This window comes from Pan troglodytes, chromosome 12 (genome assembly GCF_028858775.2).
Source record: "Pan troglodytes isolate AG18354 chromosome 12, NHGRI_mPanTro3-v2.0_pri, whole genome shotgun sequence".
NCBI classification, from domain to species: Eukaryota; Metazoa; Chordata; class Mammalia; order Primates; family Hominidae; genus Pan; species Pan troglodytes.
In genome coordinates, this window is record NC_072410.2 from 32262850 (window position 1) to 32282066 (window position 19217).

Here is a 19217-nt window from a genome sequence, read left to right on the forward strand (position 1 = left end):
CTTCCTGCAGGAAACCCCTTGAGGTCAAGACCCCACAATCAGACGAGGATGGAGTGGCTCACCCTCAGTCAACAGGCCAGACTCAAGGTGTTATAATGTCTTAACCAAGGGTGCGGGCCTCCAGGTCTGACTCCCAACTCAGTGCTCCTTTAATAACCACTCTTTGTTAATTCTCCTTAACAGGGGTTCCTGGCAAGTCATTTCTCCCTCAGGCCTTCGGTTTCCTCACCTACAAGATGAGAGGGCTGGACCAGATGGCAATTCAGGGGGTAAGGGGATGTCCGCGCGCAGCCCACCCCGCCCATGGGCCCCTCCAGCATCCAACACAGTTCCCAACACGCAACCGCCCCACAAATCCTGCCCAAGGTGAGGGCTGGTCCGGGGTCCTCTGGCTGCCGCATCAGCGAGTGCAGGAGGGAGGAGAAGCCTCCAAAGGGGCGACGTGGGCTCAAGGATGCAACTCGGCCAGGAGTGAACTGGGGCCCAGATGGAGGTGTCCAGTCTGGTGCTGGAGCCCAGCCCTGGTCCCTGACCCCCCTTACCTCCAGGGTCCGTATCTCCTGCTGGGTGAGGTCCTTGGACACAGCGCACCTGGTGCGCAGCCCGCGCAGGCTGCCAACGGAGATGCCGATGAGCTTCTGGAGCTGCCTGCACTGCTGCAGCGCCCGGCTGGCCGCGGCCCCTGTGCCTCCCTACGCGATAGCCGCGTCACCCCCGCCACTGCCCTCCTTTTTCTCTCCCATTGCAGCTGAGCGCAGCGCCGCTCTATGCGGGCTGCAGCAGCCCAGGAGCGGAGCCCTGGGCGCCGGCGTCTAGGCAAGGAACCCCTGATTCGGGAGAGCTGGACCAGGAGCGCCCCTTGGCGCTGCCTTAGTCAGGACGCCGGTAGAGCTGGCAGCCAAGTCTGCGGATCCAGCCCTCAGATCCGCGGCGGTGGGGGCAAAAAACTGCAGCGGTGGGGGCAGAAAACTGCAGCGGTGGGCGCAAAAAGCCGGGGCGGTGGGGGAAAAAGCGAAGGCGACGGGGGCAACAAGCCATGGCGGCGGGGTCAAAAAGCCGCGGTGGCGGAGGCAAAAAGCTACGGTGATGGGCGCAAAAAGCCGTAAAAAGCCGCAGCGTCGGGGGCAAAAAGCCGCGACGGCGGGGGCAAAAAGCCGCGGTGGCGGGGGTAAGCAGCCGCGGCGGCGGGGGTAAAAAGCCGCGGGGGCAAAAAGATGCGGCAGCTGGGGCAGAAAGCCGCTGCGGGGGGGGGGGGGGGGCAAAAAGCAGGGGCGGCAAAAATCAGCGGTGGCGGGGGAAAAAAGCCGCGGCGGCGAGCACCAAAAGCCCAAAAAAGCGGCGGCGACGGGTGCCAAAAGCCGCAAAAAGCCACGGCTGAGGGGGCAAAAAGCCACAGCGGCAAAAAGCCACGACAGCAGGGATATAAAGCCGCAAAAACCCTCCTCGGCAGGGGCAGAAAGCCGCGGCGGCGGGGGTAAAAAGCAACGGGGGCGGGGGCAAAAACCCGCGGCGGCGGGGGCAAAAAGCGGCGGGGGTGATAAAAAGCCGTGGCGGCGGGGTCAGGAAGCCGTATAGGGGGCAAAACTCCGCGGTGGCAGGTGCAAATAGCAGCAAATAGCCGCCGCGGTGGGGGCAAAAAGACCGGGCGGTGGGGGCAAGAAGCCGCGGCAGGAAAAACCTGCGGCGACAGGGGAAAAAAGTCGCGGCGGCGGGGGCCAAAAGCCGCAAAAAGCCGGGGCGGCGGGAGCAAGAAGCCGCGGCGGGAAAAACCTGCGGCGGCAGGGGCGAAAAGCCGTAAAAAGCCGCGGCGCCGGGGGCCAAAAGTCATAAAAAGCTGCGGGGGCGGTGGCAAAAAGCCGTGGCGGAAAAAGTCGCGGTGGCGGGGGCAAAAAGCTGCAGCGGCAGGGGGAAAAAAGCCGCAGCGGCGAGGGCAAAAAGCCGCGGCGGCGGGGGTAGAAAGACGCAAAAAGCTGCGGCGGCAAAAAGCCGCGGCTGCGAGGGCAAAGATCCCCAAAAAGCCGCGGCAGCAGGGGCTAAATTCCGCGAGGCCGGGGACAGAAAGCCGCGGTGGCGGGGGCAGAAAGCAACGGAGGCGGGGGCAAAAAGTCGAGGCGGCGGAGGCATAAAGCCGCAAAAACCCGCAGCAGCGGGGGCAAAAATCCATGGCGGCAAAAAGCTGCGTCGGCGGGGGCAAAGTAGTGGAAATGGGGTAGAAGGCCAGCACAGCTTGGCATTCCTGGAGTGTGATGTGGAAGGAAAAGTGCAGAGGAAGACAAACAAAGATGTAAGTTGGCTTGACTCAGTGCAGCTAAGAACCCAGATGTTATCTTGATGTTATCTATCAGCTAATTTTTTGTAGTTTAGTAGAGAAGGGGTTTTACCACATTGGCCAGGATTGTCTGGATCTCCTGACCTCATGATCCACGCACCTCAGCCTCCCAAAGTGATGGGATTAGAGGCATGAGCCACAAAGTGCTCAAAAAATCTATTAATTAAAAAATGTGTATGTAGCCATCTTTAATCTACCATGTCCATTAGCAGATAAATACTACAAGCAAAATAACAACAATGAGAGAAACATAGACTTAGAGTAGATACTCTGATTTATTTAATAAAAATTTGAAAATAGACCAAATTACTCTATGATAAAAAATTAATCTGTTGCTATTGAGGATCAGGGTTAGTGTTTGTAAAGGGGCAGGAGAAGTATCACTATTTTTAGTAATGTTCTATTTTCATACATGGTTATAAGCAAATACATGTGTTTCATTAATGAAGCTATCCATATTTAATCATTGTACTTTTCTGCATGTATGATATATGTCAATAAATGTCTTATATACAGCAAAAATAGACAAAACCACAAGAAGACGTACACAAATGTTAAACCTAGAGAGAAATTTGAATATAAGTAAGTCTCTGAATGACTGCTAGAACAAACCGAAAAATAGGATGGGGAGGTTTGGAACAGCATGATTAGCAAAATTGACATATCTGTCTTTTAATATAGGCAGAAACATAGTTAGATAAAAAAAGGACTTGTCTCAGAGCATGATTTCTGAAAATAGTGGAATCGAGTTTGAATCTAGTAAGTACATATAAATAAATGTCTTAAAACTCCCCTTATGTTAGCTAATTAAGAAACATTATTGTAATAGACATTAGAAAATATTTTAATAAATTGAGTGGATTTAACACGCTAAGGAAACGATCTTACTTGCATTTGATAGTTCAATTAGATACATATATACCTATAGGTAGTTTAAAATATTTCTAATAACCTTATATACTTTTAAAAAGCATTGATATCTGTTTGCACTATCTGGTCTATAGAGTACACATACCAAACATGTTTATAGCTCTTCTGCTATAAACTACAAATGTCTAAGTAATACAAAAATCTAGAATGAGAAGAGTTCTTTGCATTTTTTTTTTTTTTTTTTACCAAATAGAATATAGGAAGGATAGCTGCAAATATACCTGACACACTTATCTGTGAGTATGGTGGTAGCCTTTTTATTTTATTTTATTTTTCAGAGAGGGTCTCACTTTGTCACCCAAGATGGGGTGCATTCATGTGATCAGAGCTCACTGAAGCCTTCACATACTGTGCTCAAGCGATTCTCCCACCTCAGTCTCCTGAGTAGCAGGGACTGCAAGTGCATGACACCATACTAGCTAATTTTTGTAAAGATGGGGTTTCACCATGTTGCCCGGGCTGATCTCCAACTCCTGGACTCAAGAGATCTGGCCACCTTGGCCTCCCAAAGTTCTGGGATTATAGATTTGAGGCACCGCGATCAGCCCAGCCTTAAAAAAGGGTGACTAGAGATCTTTATCTATGTATATCTATATCTATCTATAAAATAAACATATGTGTTTCTTATATAAAAATATATACTATTAATATTATATAAAATTTTTTTTCAAGGTAGAAATATATAAAGAGGGTGCATGTAGAGCCTGGGGCATTGTGTAGTGAAGCTCAAGGCCTCTGAAGAAATGACCCTTGCCTCTTTTGTCTGGGCTAGAATCCGAGAAGGGAAAGCAGCAGATGCACTGGTTCCCAGGTTCTTGGCATCCTACAGAGAGAAACTTGTTTGAGCTAGGGTAGCGTTAAACACCCTTGTTCTTACTCTCCTGTTTTATGTAGTGAGCAGAGACTAGCTTCATGAGAACAGACTGTGACAGCCAAGGCTCTCTGCTATTTTGTGCAGCATTAATTGAGAAATTCTAGCACCTGAAGACCTCTGGGCCATTTGAGGGTAGGTGCAGGGGAGGAAAGGGAAGTTTGCATCCCTCATGCTGTGGAGAGAACCCGTGGGGAGCACAGACCTTGTCCTAACTGAAGGCAGACCCCCTTGCTAACCAGATTCTCATCAGCCAACCCTGGATGAGTTTCTATGTCTATTTACTAAATAATCCTCATTGCTTTTCTTCATATGGGCAAAGTATGGTTTGCAGGGAATATTGTTCCTTTGAACACCCATCGTGGAAAACCCTTCCTGTTGTGGGAAAACAGGCTTCCATATGTGTCTTATTGGGAAACACATAGGCAATTTCTATGTTTTTACTGCATCTATTTCAGGGATATGGGAACTGAATAGTGCCCATCAAAGGCTCACCTGATGTTGGAAATTGATCTGAGAGCGCGGAAGGACAGAATTCTTTCTTTGTTCCTGGGCAGCGGTGGTTGAGGGTTCACTTTGTGGCAGCTACAGTGGCAATGATGGAGGCAGAATGGAGGGCTCAGTACCAAGACAAGGAGAGACTTGGCCTCACAATGGCAGCATTGCAGGGGTGCGCTCTACAGAGCATTTGCTCACATGGTTTTGGGCATTGTCTCTAACTACATTGCTTCCCCAATAGGTTGACCCATTCTAACTAACTCCTTTTCTCTTTAAAAAAGCAAACTTCATTTGTATGACTTGCAGTTGTAAACGACACCAATTGGCCAGTTATCATTCAAATTCTCTGTTACTTAATCCTGCCTTTTCCTGACGTATGCAACTTTCGCCTAAAAAATTGGACACTTTGTTGCTTACTCATTGTCTTTACACATTTTAAAATGTTGCTTTAGGCCCCAATCCCTAACTACATTTTCAATGTGTTGCAAGTGGAGTCCATGTGTTCTTGATTTACGTGAAGCTCAAAATAATGGTTATAGTAACTAGTACTTCATAATTAAGCAAAAAGCCCTTATTGAAAAATGACAGAACTATACATAGGGATGAGAACATGGAGAGATATTTCGTGAGATCACAAACTTATGGTATAGCAGAAGTAGAACGCTGAGTAGAGACTCTGTGTTCCCAATCATTATTTCTACCACCAGCTTTCTATTTTGATGTTAATAATGTTCTTATGTGGGAAACCCTACATATTTGCCAATGTTTAGTTCATTGACAAAGAAATAGAAAGAGCTTCAAGAACACTCTAATCTTTAAAAAATAAAATACCTATAATTGGCCATACGAAATAATTGGTACTTGACATATACTGAGATCGTTTTATTTTGTGCTAGACAAATGAAGTCATAGAACAGAATGTGCTTTAAATATTATGAATAGTGCCTGCGTGTGTGTGTGTGTGTGTGTGTGTGTGTGTGTCTATAGATGCATATTAGGCAGTGGAAAAGTTTTATTATTCTTTCCAGGAGAGAGACTGCCAACTTTTGAACCTAACTTGAACAATATATTGCTTCTTCATGTTTTGATTAAGGCAAAGAGAGTCTAGTTAAAAGTAATTCAACTTGTCGTGGAAATGCTATAAATTGCTGTGAAGTGAGTTGCTGGCTATGGCTTGTCAGAGCAAATATATTGTACAAATCTTAGGGGAGAATCAGTGCTTGTGCATTAAAATCAAATCATCTTGCAGCACACTGAGAAAAAGGTTAGATTTTTAAAATAATTTCAAAGTCATGAAAAGAGCAAATATGCTCCACAAAGAGCCTAGCAACCCTCAATGACCAATGCCCCTTTTATATAGTTTGGTATCTGAATTAGAATCCCAGAATCTACAAATTCCTCTGGGTGAGGGTGCTGCATTTTGAGGATTTTATAACACTGCCATCACCAAGCTCTCTTTTGATATTCACTTTAAGGAGATAATTTACGGGCAACCAGAGAGCATAAACCAAAGTAGATATCTAACTAGATAGCTAGATACATCTCCATATCATTGACAGGATACATTCTGGCCGAGTGTGAGTACAACCTATGGATGTGGTTGGAGAGAACATGTGTTCCACCTCAATGGCAGATCAGGATTATTCCTTCTCATCTGCTGCAATGGCTCAATGTGTTAAGGAGAGGAGCGAGACAGCAAGAACCGCATTCATTCAGTCATACAGACCAAAAGGAGGAATGTCGCCCAGCCCTCTAAACTGACCCAGAACCCAGCTCATGTCCTCAACTGCTACCTCTCCTACTTAGAAAGAAGTAACTCCACCAAAGCAGGGTTCTGGACAAATATATTTTTATTGATCATATACAAATAGATGAAGATGGACTTGGATGTTAAGAAAAATAATACGATACAAAATCAAGAGTAGACAGTCGCCCCTAGACTTAAATTAAGGGTGTGTACATTAGATAATTTAATCCAATGTATCAGGTAAAAACTTGAACAAACCTTTTAGCCTCTTCCTTAAAATTCAGGAAAGCATGTCCTCCACAAAACAGAATCAAAATATAAATAAAAGACTGGCTTAAGATGATGAAAGGAAACCTTACAAATGAAAAGAAGTCAGATGAGGGGCACTTAACTGAGAATGAAAAGAAATTGAGTGGACAAAATAATTATGAGATGAACCTTCAAATCAGAAAGAGGGAAAAAAGCTTATTTGATACTATGGGAACTCAAAAGAGAGTGAACAAAAATGTGAAAATTCCAGGAGTACAGAAAAGTAGCATAGCTAAATTAAGAGCATGAGAAAATGTATACAATTTTGAGTAATAAGAACAGAAATCAAAAGTAACTGTTGTATGTTATATTTTAGTAGCGCAACACTGAAGAAGAATGAAAACAAGAAATAATATGAAATATGAACATATGGAGAACAGAATAATATTTTAAAAATTTTTAGTTTCTAAGCTTATCTGAAATTTTAATTTTGTTTTCTTATGTAATACCAGAGTTATTAGGAAGGTATTATCTACTAACACTATTTTCAGTGATATTTTAAGTAGTTGTCCTAGATAAATTTCTATTTTTTAAAAATGTATATTTAAAAATACATTAAATGTGTATATACATCAATCATATGTATCGATTTCTATTTTTCTTGAATTGCAAATGAAATTTGTATTTTTGTGTTCCTGGAGTAAAATAAACTTGAATGGATTGTAATATTTTATTCATGCTGTAATTCAATATATTTGAATTCTTTAAGAATGTTACATTTATAGTTAACAGATACTGACCTATAAACTTTCTGTCATATAATGATGCTGTGAGACAATCTAAGAAGAATTAAAATTTAAATTCATGTATTCCTACTTTTTTCTCTGTTCTCTAACTGTAATATATTTTAATTACAGATGGAGGAACAGACAGATGTTAGATAAATAGATATATAATATATAGATCATCCAAAATTCTTATTCTTATAGTTTTATGTAGTCAGTATTTACCTCTATTTTTCTACATGTTTATCCTTCCAATTTAGTTCATTATTTCCTGCACCTTTGATTTCATATATATAAACAGGAAATAACACATGGTGGCCATTATGTAGAGAGAGCCACAGGACTAGTGAATAAAATCCACAGGCAAGGACGTGCGATTCCTTTTGCAATATTGGAGGGAATGCCAAACCCTATGTTTGCTGTGGAAAAGAGTATGGTAGTTCCTAAAAACATCAAAATGGTATTGCCTTATGATTCGGCAGCCCCACATCTCAAGACAGCAAAAGAATTGAAAGCAGAGTCTTGAAAAAATATTTGCACATCCATGTTTGCAGCAGCATTATTGGCAAGAGCTAAAACGTAGAAGCAATTGAAGTGTCCAACAACAGATGAATGGATATGCAAAACATGATATATACATACAATGGAAAATTATTCAGCCTTAAACATGAGGGAAATATTCAGACATATGTTGCATCTTGGATGAAACTTGAGGATATTATGCCAAGTGAAATAAGTTAGTCAGTGAAGGACAAATACAGTACAATTCCATTTGTATAAGAGACTTAAACTGGACAGAATCATAGAGATAGTACAATGATGAATGCCAGAAGCTGGGGGGAGGAAGACATGGGAAAATACTGTTTAATGGGTATAGAGTTTCAGTTTCACAAGATGAAACGAGTTATGGAGATGGATGGTAGGGACGGCTGCACAATGTTATGACTCTATTTAGTACCACTGAACTGTACATTTAAAATGGTTAACAGAGTACATTTTATGTTATGTGTATTTTACCACAATAAAAAGATAAAATACCTTAGGAACATTTTCCTGAAAGAGTCCACATAAAATTCATTTTAATGCATGTGTTTATGCATAGCTTTCTATTTTTCTCTTTTCTCTTTATATTCCAAATTAGAATATAATGCTAATCAAGCATAGTGGCTGTGTTTCTTGCTTCCTCTAGTCTGCAGGTAGCATACAAATGTAAGAAACTACTCATTAATGTCACATCTATTTATTTTCTGCCTTATACCAAGCTTGTGGGATTCTCTTAAATACAACATTTTTATACTTACACCTATGAAATACCCATTAACATCGCCTTCCTAAATCAGTGGAAATTGAGTCTCTGTAAGGTGCAGTAACTTACTAAGATACAAAACTCAGCATTTAAGTCTGTATACTTCAATATCCTGCCCTCTTCTCATTTGTCTTTACTGCCTTTTATGTATGTGTTAGATGTTCAATAAATTCTCTTTTTTAAACTGAATTTAAGCCATGGAGCAGTGTTTTGTTGAACAATAAATATGATATTGGACACTCTTCCTCCCTTTCATTTACGATCCTGTTCAAGAAAAAGAGAAATTCTTTCATTGTGCTAGAAGCTTAAAATAATGAAAATGCCACTTTCTACATTAAACAGAAACTGAAGGGAATCAAGGTGAATTGGATGAGACATAGAAAACAAGTGGGAAATAAATCTAGTATAATTTCCCCTTTGTGTACCTTTGTTATTTAGCATTTGAGAAAATGTTTCCGCCAAATATCTTCCCATCTTAATTCATGTCTATAACGTAGACATTTATGTCTCACCTTGTCAAGAAGGGCAAACTCTAACATAAACATTTCCCAAAAATGCTTCCTGCTAAAACATAAGCTCGGTCTGGCTAGAAATTAAGCTCACTTCATAAAAATTAATTGGTAGCTAATCTTTGCATGCTGTTCTCTGAACTTGAGTGAAAGCTGTCCATCAGGCATACAGGGAATGACGGAAAAGGTGACAACAGAAGATGAATGCTATGTCACTAACCTTCAAAGATGACCTTCCTTTTCTTTCAAATTCTTGATGTCTGAAGATTTCATTAATTCATCTTTCTTTGCCCTTGGTTCAACATTGTGCTATACCAAAACTCATGTAAAACGATGATGTATTGTAATAAAAATGGCATTTTTCTTTCATGTAGACGCAAGCTATGTGGCATTTTTACAATCAACATACTTCCGTTGTCAATTTTTCATTCTGTATTGGAAGTAATTGATAGGTATTTCTGAAGGAATGAAGGTATTTCTGTGTTCATTGTGATCCAAACTTTTTTTAGACCTAGTGGTGTTTGTAAAACAATTTGTGCCAGCTGACCAAGGACCACTGTGGCAGAAAGCAGCAAACTTGCATAAGATGTCACTGCCTCATCAGTTGACTTTGAAAACTAGGGGCTTATTCTATAGTCCTCTGAATCAAAGACATTGATAGATGTAGTATAAGATTACAATCATACTTTCCTTTTGACAGTCACATTATAAAGCATGATGTATTGCAATTAATCTCAATTAGCTGATCACAATTAAAATTAATAGTTTATTATTGCTGATAAAAAATCATGACTCTCCTGTTCTCAAATGTGCAAGTAATCCTTGTAATTTTAATACAAATTTGTATTTTATTACTAATTGATTTAATCTCATTGTATTTGGTTCATGGATCCAATTTATTAAAATATTGATAGTGTGGTAATGATTTGTCTCCCCATTTCATTTACACTAAAAGACACAATTCGTACAATGGTCTGCAAGCCCATCATGATCTGCCGCATGTTAACCGCCAAAATTCTTTTATGTCTTCACCCTTGACCTTACCAGTGGTCCTGTCCACCTCACTGTCCTCTGGACATGCCAACGTGCTGCTGTCTTATGACCAAGACTCTAGTTAATTTCTTGGCTTTGAAAGAAATCCCCCCATATATCCATTGATCAGCTCATTCGACTCCTCAAATCTTTACTGAAACCTCACATTCTCGATGAGACCTTTTCAGTATTTCAAACTGCCTCCCAGCTGAAACATTCCAAAACCCCTTAGTCTTCTGTGTATTTTTGAAAGGATTTATTGAGATAGAATTTACATAGTGTAGAGTGCACATATTAATGTCTACAAGTCAATGGCTTTTAGTATATACTCAGATAAGTGGAGCCATCATCACAATGAATTTTAGAGCATTTTCATCACTTCAAAAAGAAACCCCACTTTCTCTAGCTGTTAACCTCCTATGCACTCATCCCCTACTCAATCCTAAGCAACCACAAATCTGTTTTCTGTCTCTGTAGATTTTCCTATTCTATTTTCATCTAAATAGAATCATACAATAGGTGGCCTTTTGTGCCTGGCTTCTTTCAGTTGGCATAATGCTATCAAGGTTCATATGCGTATTGGTACTTTATTTGTTTTTATAACTGTATAACATTCAATTTCATGGATATAACATTTTGTTTATCCAATAATATTTTTATTGACATTTGAGTTGTGTTCAGCCTTTGGCTATTTTAAATACTTCTGCTAAAAATACTTGTGTACAATTTGTGTTTGAACACCTCTTTCCAATAATCTGGGTGTATACCTGGGAATAAATTTCTGGGTCATATGACAATTCTATGTTTAATATATTTAGAAGCCATCAACCTATTTTCCGAAGTGGCCAGTTCTAGCCATAGCGTATCTAACTGTGGTTTTGATTTGTAGTTGCCTGATGAGTGATGCTGTTGAGTATCTTTTTATGGGATTATTGACCATTCGTGTATCTTCTTGGAAAACACATCTATTCCTATCATTTATCAGTTTTGAGTTGGGGTACTTGTGACGGAGTTAAAACAATTTTTCTATATTCAAGATACATATATATGCAGACATATAGATATGTGTTTTTCAAATATTTTCTCACAATTTTTGAGCTGCCTTTTGACTTGCTTGGTTGTTCTTTGAAACACCAATGTCTTTAATTTTTAAGAAATTTTAAATATCTAATTTTTATTTTGCTGCTCATGTTTTTGGGGTTACAGCTATTTCTTTGCTAGATCCAAAATCCTGAAGATTTTCCCATATGCTTTATTCTAGCTCTTGCATGTAGGTCTTTAATTCATTTGAGTTAATATTTTTGTATGCTTTGGGGTAAGGGTTCCAATTTATTATTTTGCAAGTGGTGATCCACGTGTACGCTGTTGACCCAGTTTGTTCAAAGACTGTCCCTTCCTCATTGAATTGCACATGGCACCACTGTAAGAATCCATTGACTATAGACACATAGTTTTATATATGGACTCTCAATTCTCTTCCATCAATCTATATATTTTTCCTTCATCAGTATTGTGTTGTCTTGATTACTGATGCTTTGCCATAAGGTTTGGAGCACGGGGGTGTGAATTATCCTAATATGTTTGCTTTTTCCAAGACTATTTTGGCTATTTTGAGTCCCTTACAATCCCATGTGTATTTTAGAATCAGCTTGTCAGTTTCTAGACAGAAGTCTGTTGGGATACTTGCAGGGATTACGTCAAATCTGTAGTTCAACTTGAAAGTACTACAATATTAAATCTTCCAATTCATGGCTGTAAGATATTTGCTAATTATTTAGATCTTCTTTAAACAATAATTTTTAATTTTCAGAGTAAAATCTTGTATCACATTTTCCAAATTAATTATTATTTCTTTTTTTGATGCTATTTTAAATTGAAGTGTTTTCTTAATTTCATTTTGGGGTTTTCATTGTAGATGTGTGCAATTGATTTTTGTAGATTTATCTTGTATGCTGTAATATTGCTGAAATAATTTACTAGTTCTATTGTTCAGTGAATTCCTTAAAATTTTCTATATACAAGAATATTATTTTCAAATAAAGTTTTATTTCTTCCTGTTCAATATGGTTGACTTTTTTTTTTTAGTTGCCGACTTGCCCTGCATAAAATCTTTAGTACAATGTTGACTAGAAGAGGTCAAAGTATATATCCTATTCCTATCTCTGACCATAGCGGGAAAGCATCCTTTACCATTAAGTTGCATTCTTGCTGTTGGCTTTTCACAGGTGCCATGTATCTGGTGTAGAAAGTTCTCTATTCCTGGTTCGTTGAGTTTTTATTTTTATTTTTAATCATTAAAGCATTTGGATTTTGTTAAATGTCTTTTCTGAATCTATCGACATGATCATGCAATTCTTGTTTCTTATTCTATGGATAAGATATATTACCTTAATGGATTTTGGGCTGTTAAACCAACCTGAGATTACTAGTATAAATTTCACTTTGTCATAGTGTATAGTTCTTGTATATGTTGCTAGATCTGATTTGTTAGTAGTTTTTAAGGAATTTTGCGTTTATACTTATAGTAGTTTTATTTTTCTATGCTATTTGGACTAATTTTTGTATCAAGGTAACACTGGCCCCATAGAATAAATTGGGAAGTGAATATTTCTCTTTTTTAAAAAAGTCAGTCAAGAATTAATATTAATTAGTCAATACTAACAAATATGATTAATATTATAAATTATTAATTTCTCTAATTTTTATTTTCTTCCTTCTGCTTGCTTTAGGTTTAGTTTGATATTCTTTCCAGTGCCTTAATGTGGAAGGTTAACTTATCTCATCCTTTCCTTTGTCTTTTCATTTTCGAAATAGTGTCTTTTTAGCATCAGGTGAGCTCCCCAGGTTGGTAGTACTCCATGTTTATTGCTGTACAGCAATGACAGGTAATATGTCCTGAAGACAATGGAAACTTAACATTCAAAATCCTCCTAGATTCCACCTTATGTGATATGTCTTTTCCTTTGATTGGTCCTAATTTCTACCCTTTCTCTATTATAAACCATGAGTACAATGGCATTCAATGACTTCTGTGATTCTTTTTAGTAAATTCTTGAAACTGAGGGTGTTCTTGGGAAACCCCTGAACTGGCAATTGGTGACAAAAGTGCGAATCATCTTATATGGCCTCTTCCTTTGAACTTTGCAGCTGGACCCAAATTCTGCACAATTTGGGGCAGAAGTCTCGTGTTGACTTTGCAGCCTAAATTATCTTGTAGTTTGTCTAACCCTCAATAAATTTGCTTTCATCAAATATTGTATTAGTTACCCCAAAATTACTATCATGTTTTTTTCTCCAAATAACTAACATTGGGAGAAATAGCCAGCTGAATCTGTAACTCAACAGAAACAAGTGATCCATATACCATATAAGTGGACATTTCATTTTGCCTCCTTCCACCAAATCTTAGCAACCTCAACCATTGCCATGAGCCACTGTAGGCCTACCATCTACAAACAAACAAGTATCTTTTAAAAAGACTTCATACTCCCATTTGATAAATTTCCCAGCAAAGAGATGCTTACTGTAACTCTATGCAAGTGGCTCATATTCTCAAAGTCTGTAGATATTATTCATGTAGTGTGAGAAAATCATCCCAGCGATGCCAGCACATTCTCCTTCCCATGATCTGCTTACTTTGCAAAGATATTCAGGCCATGGGTGAGAGATTTGTATTTCAAAGTACAACAATTTTATGGAGGTCATTGAAACTTAGATTTAGCTTTTTAGCACAGTCACGCATCACTGAATGACAGGGATACGTTCTAACAGATGCATCCATAGGCAATTTCATCATTTTCCCAACGTCAGAGAGAATATTACAAACACCTAGTTTGTACAGCCTACCACGTTTAGGTTATATGGTATAACCTCTCTCCCCTAGGCTACAAACCTGTGTATTACATTACTATACTGAATACTGCAGGCAATAAGAACACAGTGGTAAGAGTTTATGTATCTAAACATACTTAAACATAGAAAATAATGTAAAAATATGTATTATAATCTCATGGGACCACTCTTGTATATGTAATCCATCTTTCACTGAAATGTTATTATACATGACATGACTCTATGACAAAAATAATACATTTTAAAAAATGTACACATGTATCAAACATATTATTATGAAAATAAAAATATTCAGTGTAAGAATTTGTAATGATCACAAAATGTTCACAGCTTATATTTAAGTACAGTTTCAAATGTCTAGTGCAATTACTATTTATTTCTTTGTGTATTTTAACCACGTATATAATAAATATTTTTCAGGTTCAACAATATATATCAATCCTACAGGCTCTTATAAATATTAGCTAAAATCAATTGGTAAATTCGTGTACATATATGCTTACCTGTATCAGTGAGCGTGTGTGCATGTATGTTTGTGTAAATGTAATTTTATGTGTGTGTAAATGTAAATGGATGCATCCTTATATTTACCCTTACCTTCAAGATTTCCAAGATTCATTTATTATCTTTAGATGATGGGCATTTAAAGATTTACCAAATACAACTGTAATAGTGGAAAATATCAAGATGTTATTAAATTCATCTTGTGCACATAATTGTTTCTATAATTTTATGTTTCTTGCAAAACTTGCAGTAACGCTCATGCACAAAATAATTTTCTAAATAAAAAATAAAAACGTTTTCTCAGTCATTAATTCTTAAAATTATTTCTCCCCAATAATTAATGTGAATTAATTCTTAATTCTTAATGGTAGAATAATGTTGCCCTTCAGAGTTCGGAAACTTTTACATGTTGTACACATTTCACAAACCAGAACAACTTCTGAAATATTGGCATTAATTAATGTCACTCAGTAATTATTGATTTCAAAGGCATTAAATACCATTCATATTCTGAATCACAAGGGTACTTTGGCATCTTATTTAATCAAGCTCTTTGCATCATCATCTATCTACAATTTAATTACTTAACAAACATTTCTCTGTGTGAGAAAGATTGAGCAGGTTATTGTGCTTTTTTAAGATGCAACTTTTGCTTAATCTAGAGATAGGCAAGCTCCCTCTAAGGGACAAGGAGAAAAATAAATGAGCAATACAGATGTGACAGGCATGGAAAAAGACACTGCATTTATCAAACAAATAGGACCACGGATGACGATAATGGGGATCAAATCTTGAGATACTGACTCAGTTTATAACCTCACTGTATAATAGAGCAAATCATTTGTTAATTTTTTTACAAATGGAATTTAATTTAATTAAGATGAATACAGTGTTTTAAACAAGGCAGGTCATCTTAAAATAAAATAGTGGAATAAAGTGATAAAACCAATGTAAAAATCGTAAACATTTTATAAAGAATTTTTGTCATGTAATTTAATATTTTTGTTCATTTAAAATCACCCGAATCAGAATAATTTTTTCTTAATTAACAAATAATCATCAGAAGTTTAACTAATTTTTACTTTATAATACTAGGTTTAAAAATTCTTAACTATATTTTTAATCACATATGCTTATATATAAAATAGACAGGATATATATTTACATGTTCACAATATTATATTGTAATTGCTCCTATGGATGTGGTTTTTCAATAGAATTAATAAGTACTTTTAAAAAGTTTCAATTTCAATGATGTATATGATTGATTTTTCTTAGAAAAAGCATACATATATTGAGAGGTAATATGAAAATCTTCTAAAGGCATTACAGGAACACGAAAATGTAATTAAATACTCACTAATTTGTAATGTTTTATGTAAGTGGAACACATTTAACTGAAAATTGCTTTTATATAATACTCAAACGAGACTAAAAACTTTTTAACCAGCAGAGTAAGTCTTCAAATTGATAATCTGAACTATATTAGAGGAGAAATTTCAGGCACTCAAATATTTGAAATGCTACAAAATATTTATATAAACTATTATTTAACAATTTCTGTTTGTAGAGTGCTATACAGTAATCAATATAAATGACATCTCAAGTCTTTCTATAGCTTTGACCACATTTACCTCCTAATTTTAATTATTAATATGTTGGAGCAGTGCATACAACTAGATTCTGATCTTCCTTTTTAATGAGTAAAAGTATGTGCTTTGAGACAGCATTAAAGAAAGAGCACCTTGTAAAAATTCAATGCCAAGAGACAAGATATTCTTGATTCTGAAGTCTTGTTCTTTTATACAGCAATGTAATTAATAAAAAGAAAAGGAGGACATAGATGTGGACCCTATTTTAATAAAAAATTGTCTATAGATTTTGATGATAACATTAAAAATCTACTATATTTAGTTAGTTACAAGAAACTAGATTGTGGGAACATATTTGGTCAACAAAACACCCCTACCAAGTGCTGACAAGAAAAAAAGTTAGGTATCACCTTTCTTCTCTGCAGATGGCCTGAGATGGGTTAATTTGAAAGAATGCTTCCAAAGCTGAGGTGACCCCTGAGAACAGCATAATCCACTGCTGTCTCCCACATTCAGTTTCTCAGTCTGTGCTCTTTTAATTTTGTGGGAAGGGAAGCCAGCCCTTTAAACCAATCTTCAGCATGATGGCAGAACCAAGGAGTGTGGACAGGTGGAACGGTGTCTGACTTTGTTCCAGCAGCCACTTGTGCTTTCTCTGGATCTTCTCTGCCCTAGGGATAGCACCACTATTGAAAACATATCGTTGTGACATTCTCTATGCCAGGAACTCCCAACACATTTTCCTTGAAACTGATGAAATGAATAAAAATAAACCAAGGGGTGTGCTGCTTCTTTCTGTTTCCTGCTTTCTGCAGCCCTTCTTGATCATCTAATATTTTCAAATACATTGTCGATCACCAAAAGGAGCATAAGGGGTATACTGATTTGTAGCAGATGTATTAATAGCCCAGCTCCTATTCCTTACCTGTAGCTGCTGGGAAGAAAACCACTCTTAACACTCTACAAGGTCTCATCTCCAGAATTTGCAGCTGTTTCTAGCTGAGGACTTTCTCTAGCAGCACGGGAGGTTGATACTGGACATGAAGTGGGAAGAAAAGGTGAGGGTAACTAAGAAGAATCTCCCTGGATTCAGTGATGTAATTTTGAGGCATGTTCCACATAGCTTCCCACAGAATTAAGCCCAGATATCTAACACAGGAACTTGCCTCTTAACACGTGTAGTACTGGCTTTTCTATCTTTCCTGTTTTATTTTGTTCTTTCTTCCTTGTCTCACTTTCGCTGTGTCCTCACTCCTGCTTTAAGAATACCCAAACAAAAACACTCATTTATTTTTTTAGAGTCTCAGAATACAGTTGATAGTGTAACTTGTAATCTATGATAATCAGCTTGGATGCTGTACTGACAGGAAGATGGTGAACTTACAATGTCTAATTAAGATAAAATTAAAAAGTTTGTTGATTCATGTCCAAAGATTTAAAAAACCTAAGCGGCAGTGTCACAATTTCTTCTTTTTAGTTTACATGGTTTCTTAAACGCCTACAATTATTTTAAAGGAAGCCTTGAATCTAGGAAAAATTGAGACATATGGAATAAATTAGTAACCCATTTCTCCTTGAAATCCATTAGATGCTTGATGATTTTTCACATATATTTCTGAATTGAAAAGCTAGCTGTGAATTATTTTTATAAGCATATCCTTAGGTAATGTTTTGTTTTTAACAGTGAATTGAAGGTTTAAAGATTAAATTATTCTATCCAGAGAATAAAAAGCAATTATTTCACAAGGAGAACATGTGTACGTTGACACGACATTTTAAAGTCTAGAATTTAAAAAAGGACCCATATACTTTTGTGTCAAATAGAATATGTTTGTTTCAGTCTGTCTACAGTTTTACACCTGTCAAAATGTACTTGAACTACAACAACCACCTTGAACAATTTTGAAATTTATGATTCCTCTGAAACTGATTAAAAGAATTATGGTAGAGTGAAATTCTGATTGACATAATTAGGGAGAGAAATTATTCCTTGGACATCAACCTCTGCCAAGATAGTTTATAATGACATTGAGGCTTTTTGATTTACACAATTTGTTATATAAAAAATACTAAGACGATGGCAGATAATACACAGACTTTAATTAAAATTGTACTACAATTAAATGTCTAAATAAATTAGAAGTGTACATGGTACATCTAATTGTATGTTTATATATTTTATTTGTGCATTTTTTTCCTAGGGTTTCTTTTGCTTTAGTTTGTAAAACGTTCTTATGTTTATGATAATGTAGCATATACTAAATAAAGAAAAATCAGGAAATAGAAAATGAAGAAGAAAACATTAGCTATTGTCAACCAAATAAAAATTGTGCAATCTCTAAGCACATGAACTATGTAATATTTGTACAGCATAGTACAATGTTTATGCTTCACAGGGTGAGGTAGAGACTGCAAAACCTTGAACTTGGGACAAATAAGAAAGTAAGAATTTCACAACATATTAATATTATAGAAAATGTTGAACTTAACAGTTAAGATACAAGTAGTGAAAAATGATAGTATTTAAGGAGATCTAGAAAATTTAATCTATACCTGTAATGTGTGAGAAGTATTAGAATAATGCTTGTATTTCTGGATTGTCATCGATTTCTATTGAGACTGGAAACATAATAGAAATGAGCAAAAAAGAATTTAAATTGTGGATACTTGTGTTTTATACCTAGGAGTTCCAGAAATACATTTTGTTACTATCAAAGAAGTTGGCACAAGAGTGTACAAAATTCCCTAATTGTGTCTATGTGGAGAAGACATAGACAGAGAATAGCAAAACAGAAATAGCAAAAAAGCACAAATAAATTTTACCTGTATTTTTAAGTAAAAGCCAATTAGAGAAGGAAAACATGAAATTTGTGTTTTATCAAAATTTTTCTTTCTCATAATATAGTTGAATATATTACTGGAAAAAATTTGAAGTACTGGTATGTTCACACATAAAAGTAAAATATAAGGTCAAAACCATGGGAATGCAGGGAGCAGACAAAATATAACTAAA

General features: G+C 37.1%; 1 protein-coding gene across 1 annotated transcript; it reads left to right on the top strand.

The window, feature by feature from the left end:
• Positions 1 to 236: 236 nt before the first annotated feature.
• On the top strand, positions 237 to 1046 carry LOC107971352 (uncharacterized; the record flags this gene model as incomplete). Its single annotated transcript, XM_054677553.1, is given in 2 exon segments — positions 237 to 269; positions 549 to 1046. Coding segments are annotated over 2 exon segments (531 nt in total), but the record flags the coding sequence as incomplete, so codon positions are not given.
• Positions 1047 to 19217: the final 18171 nt, after the last annotated feature.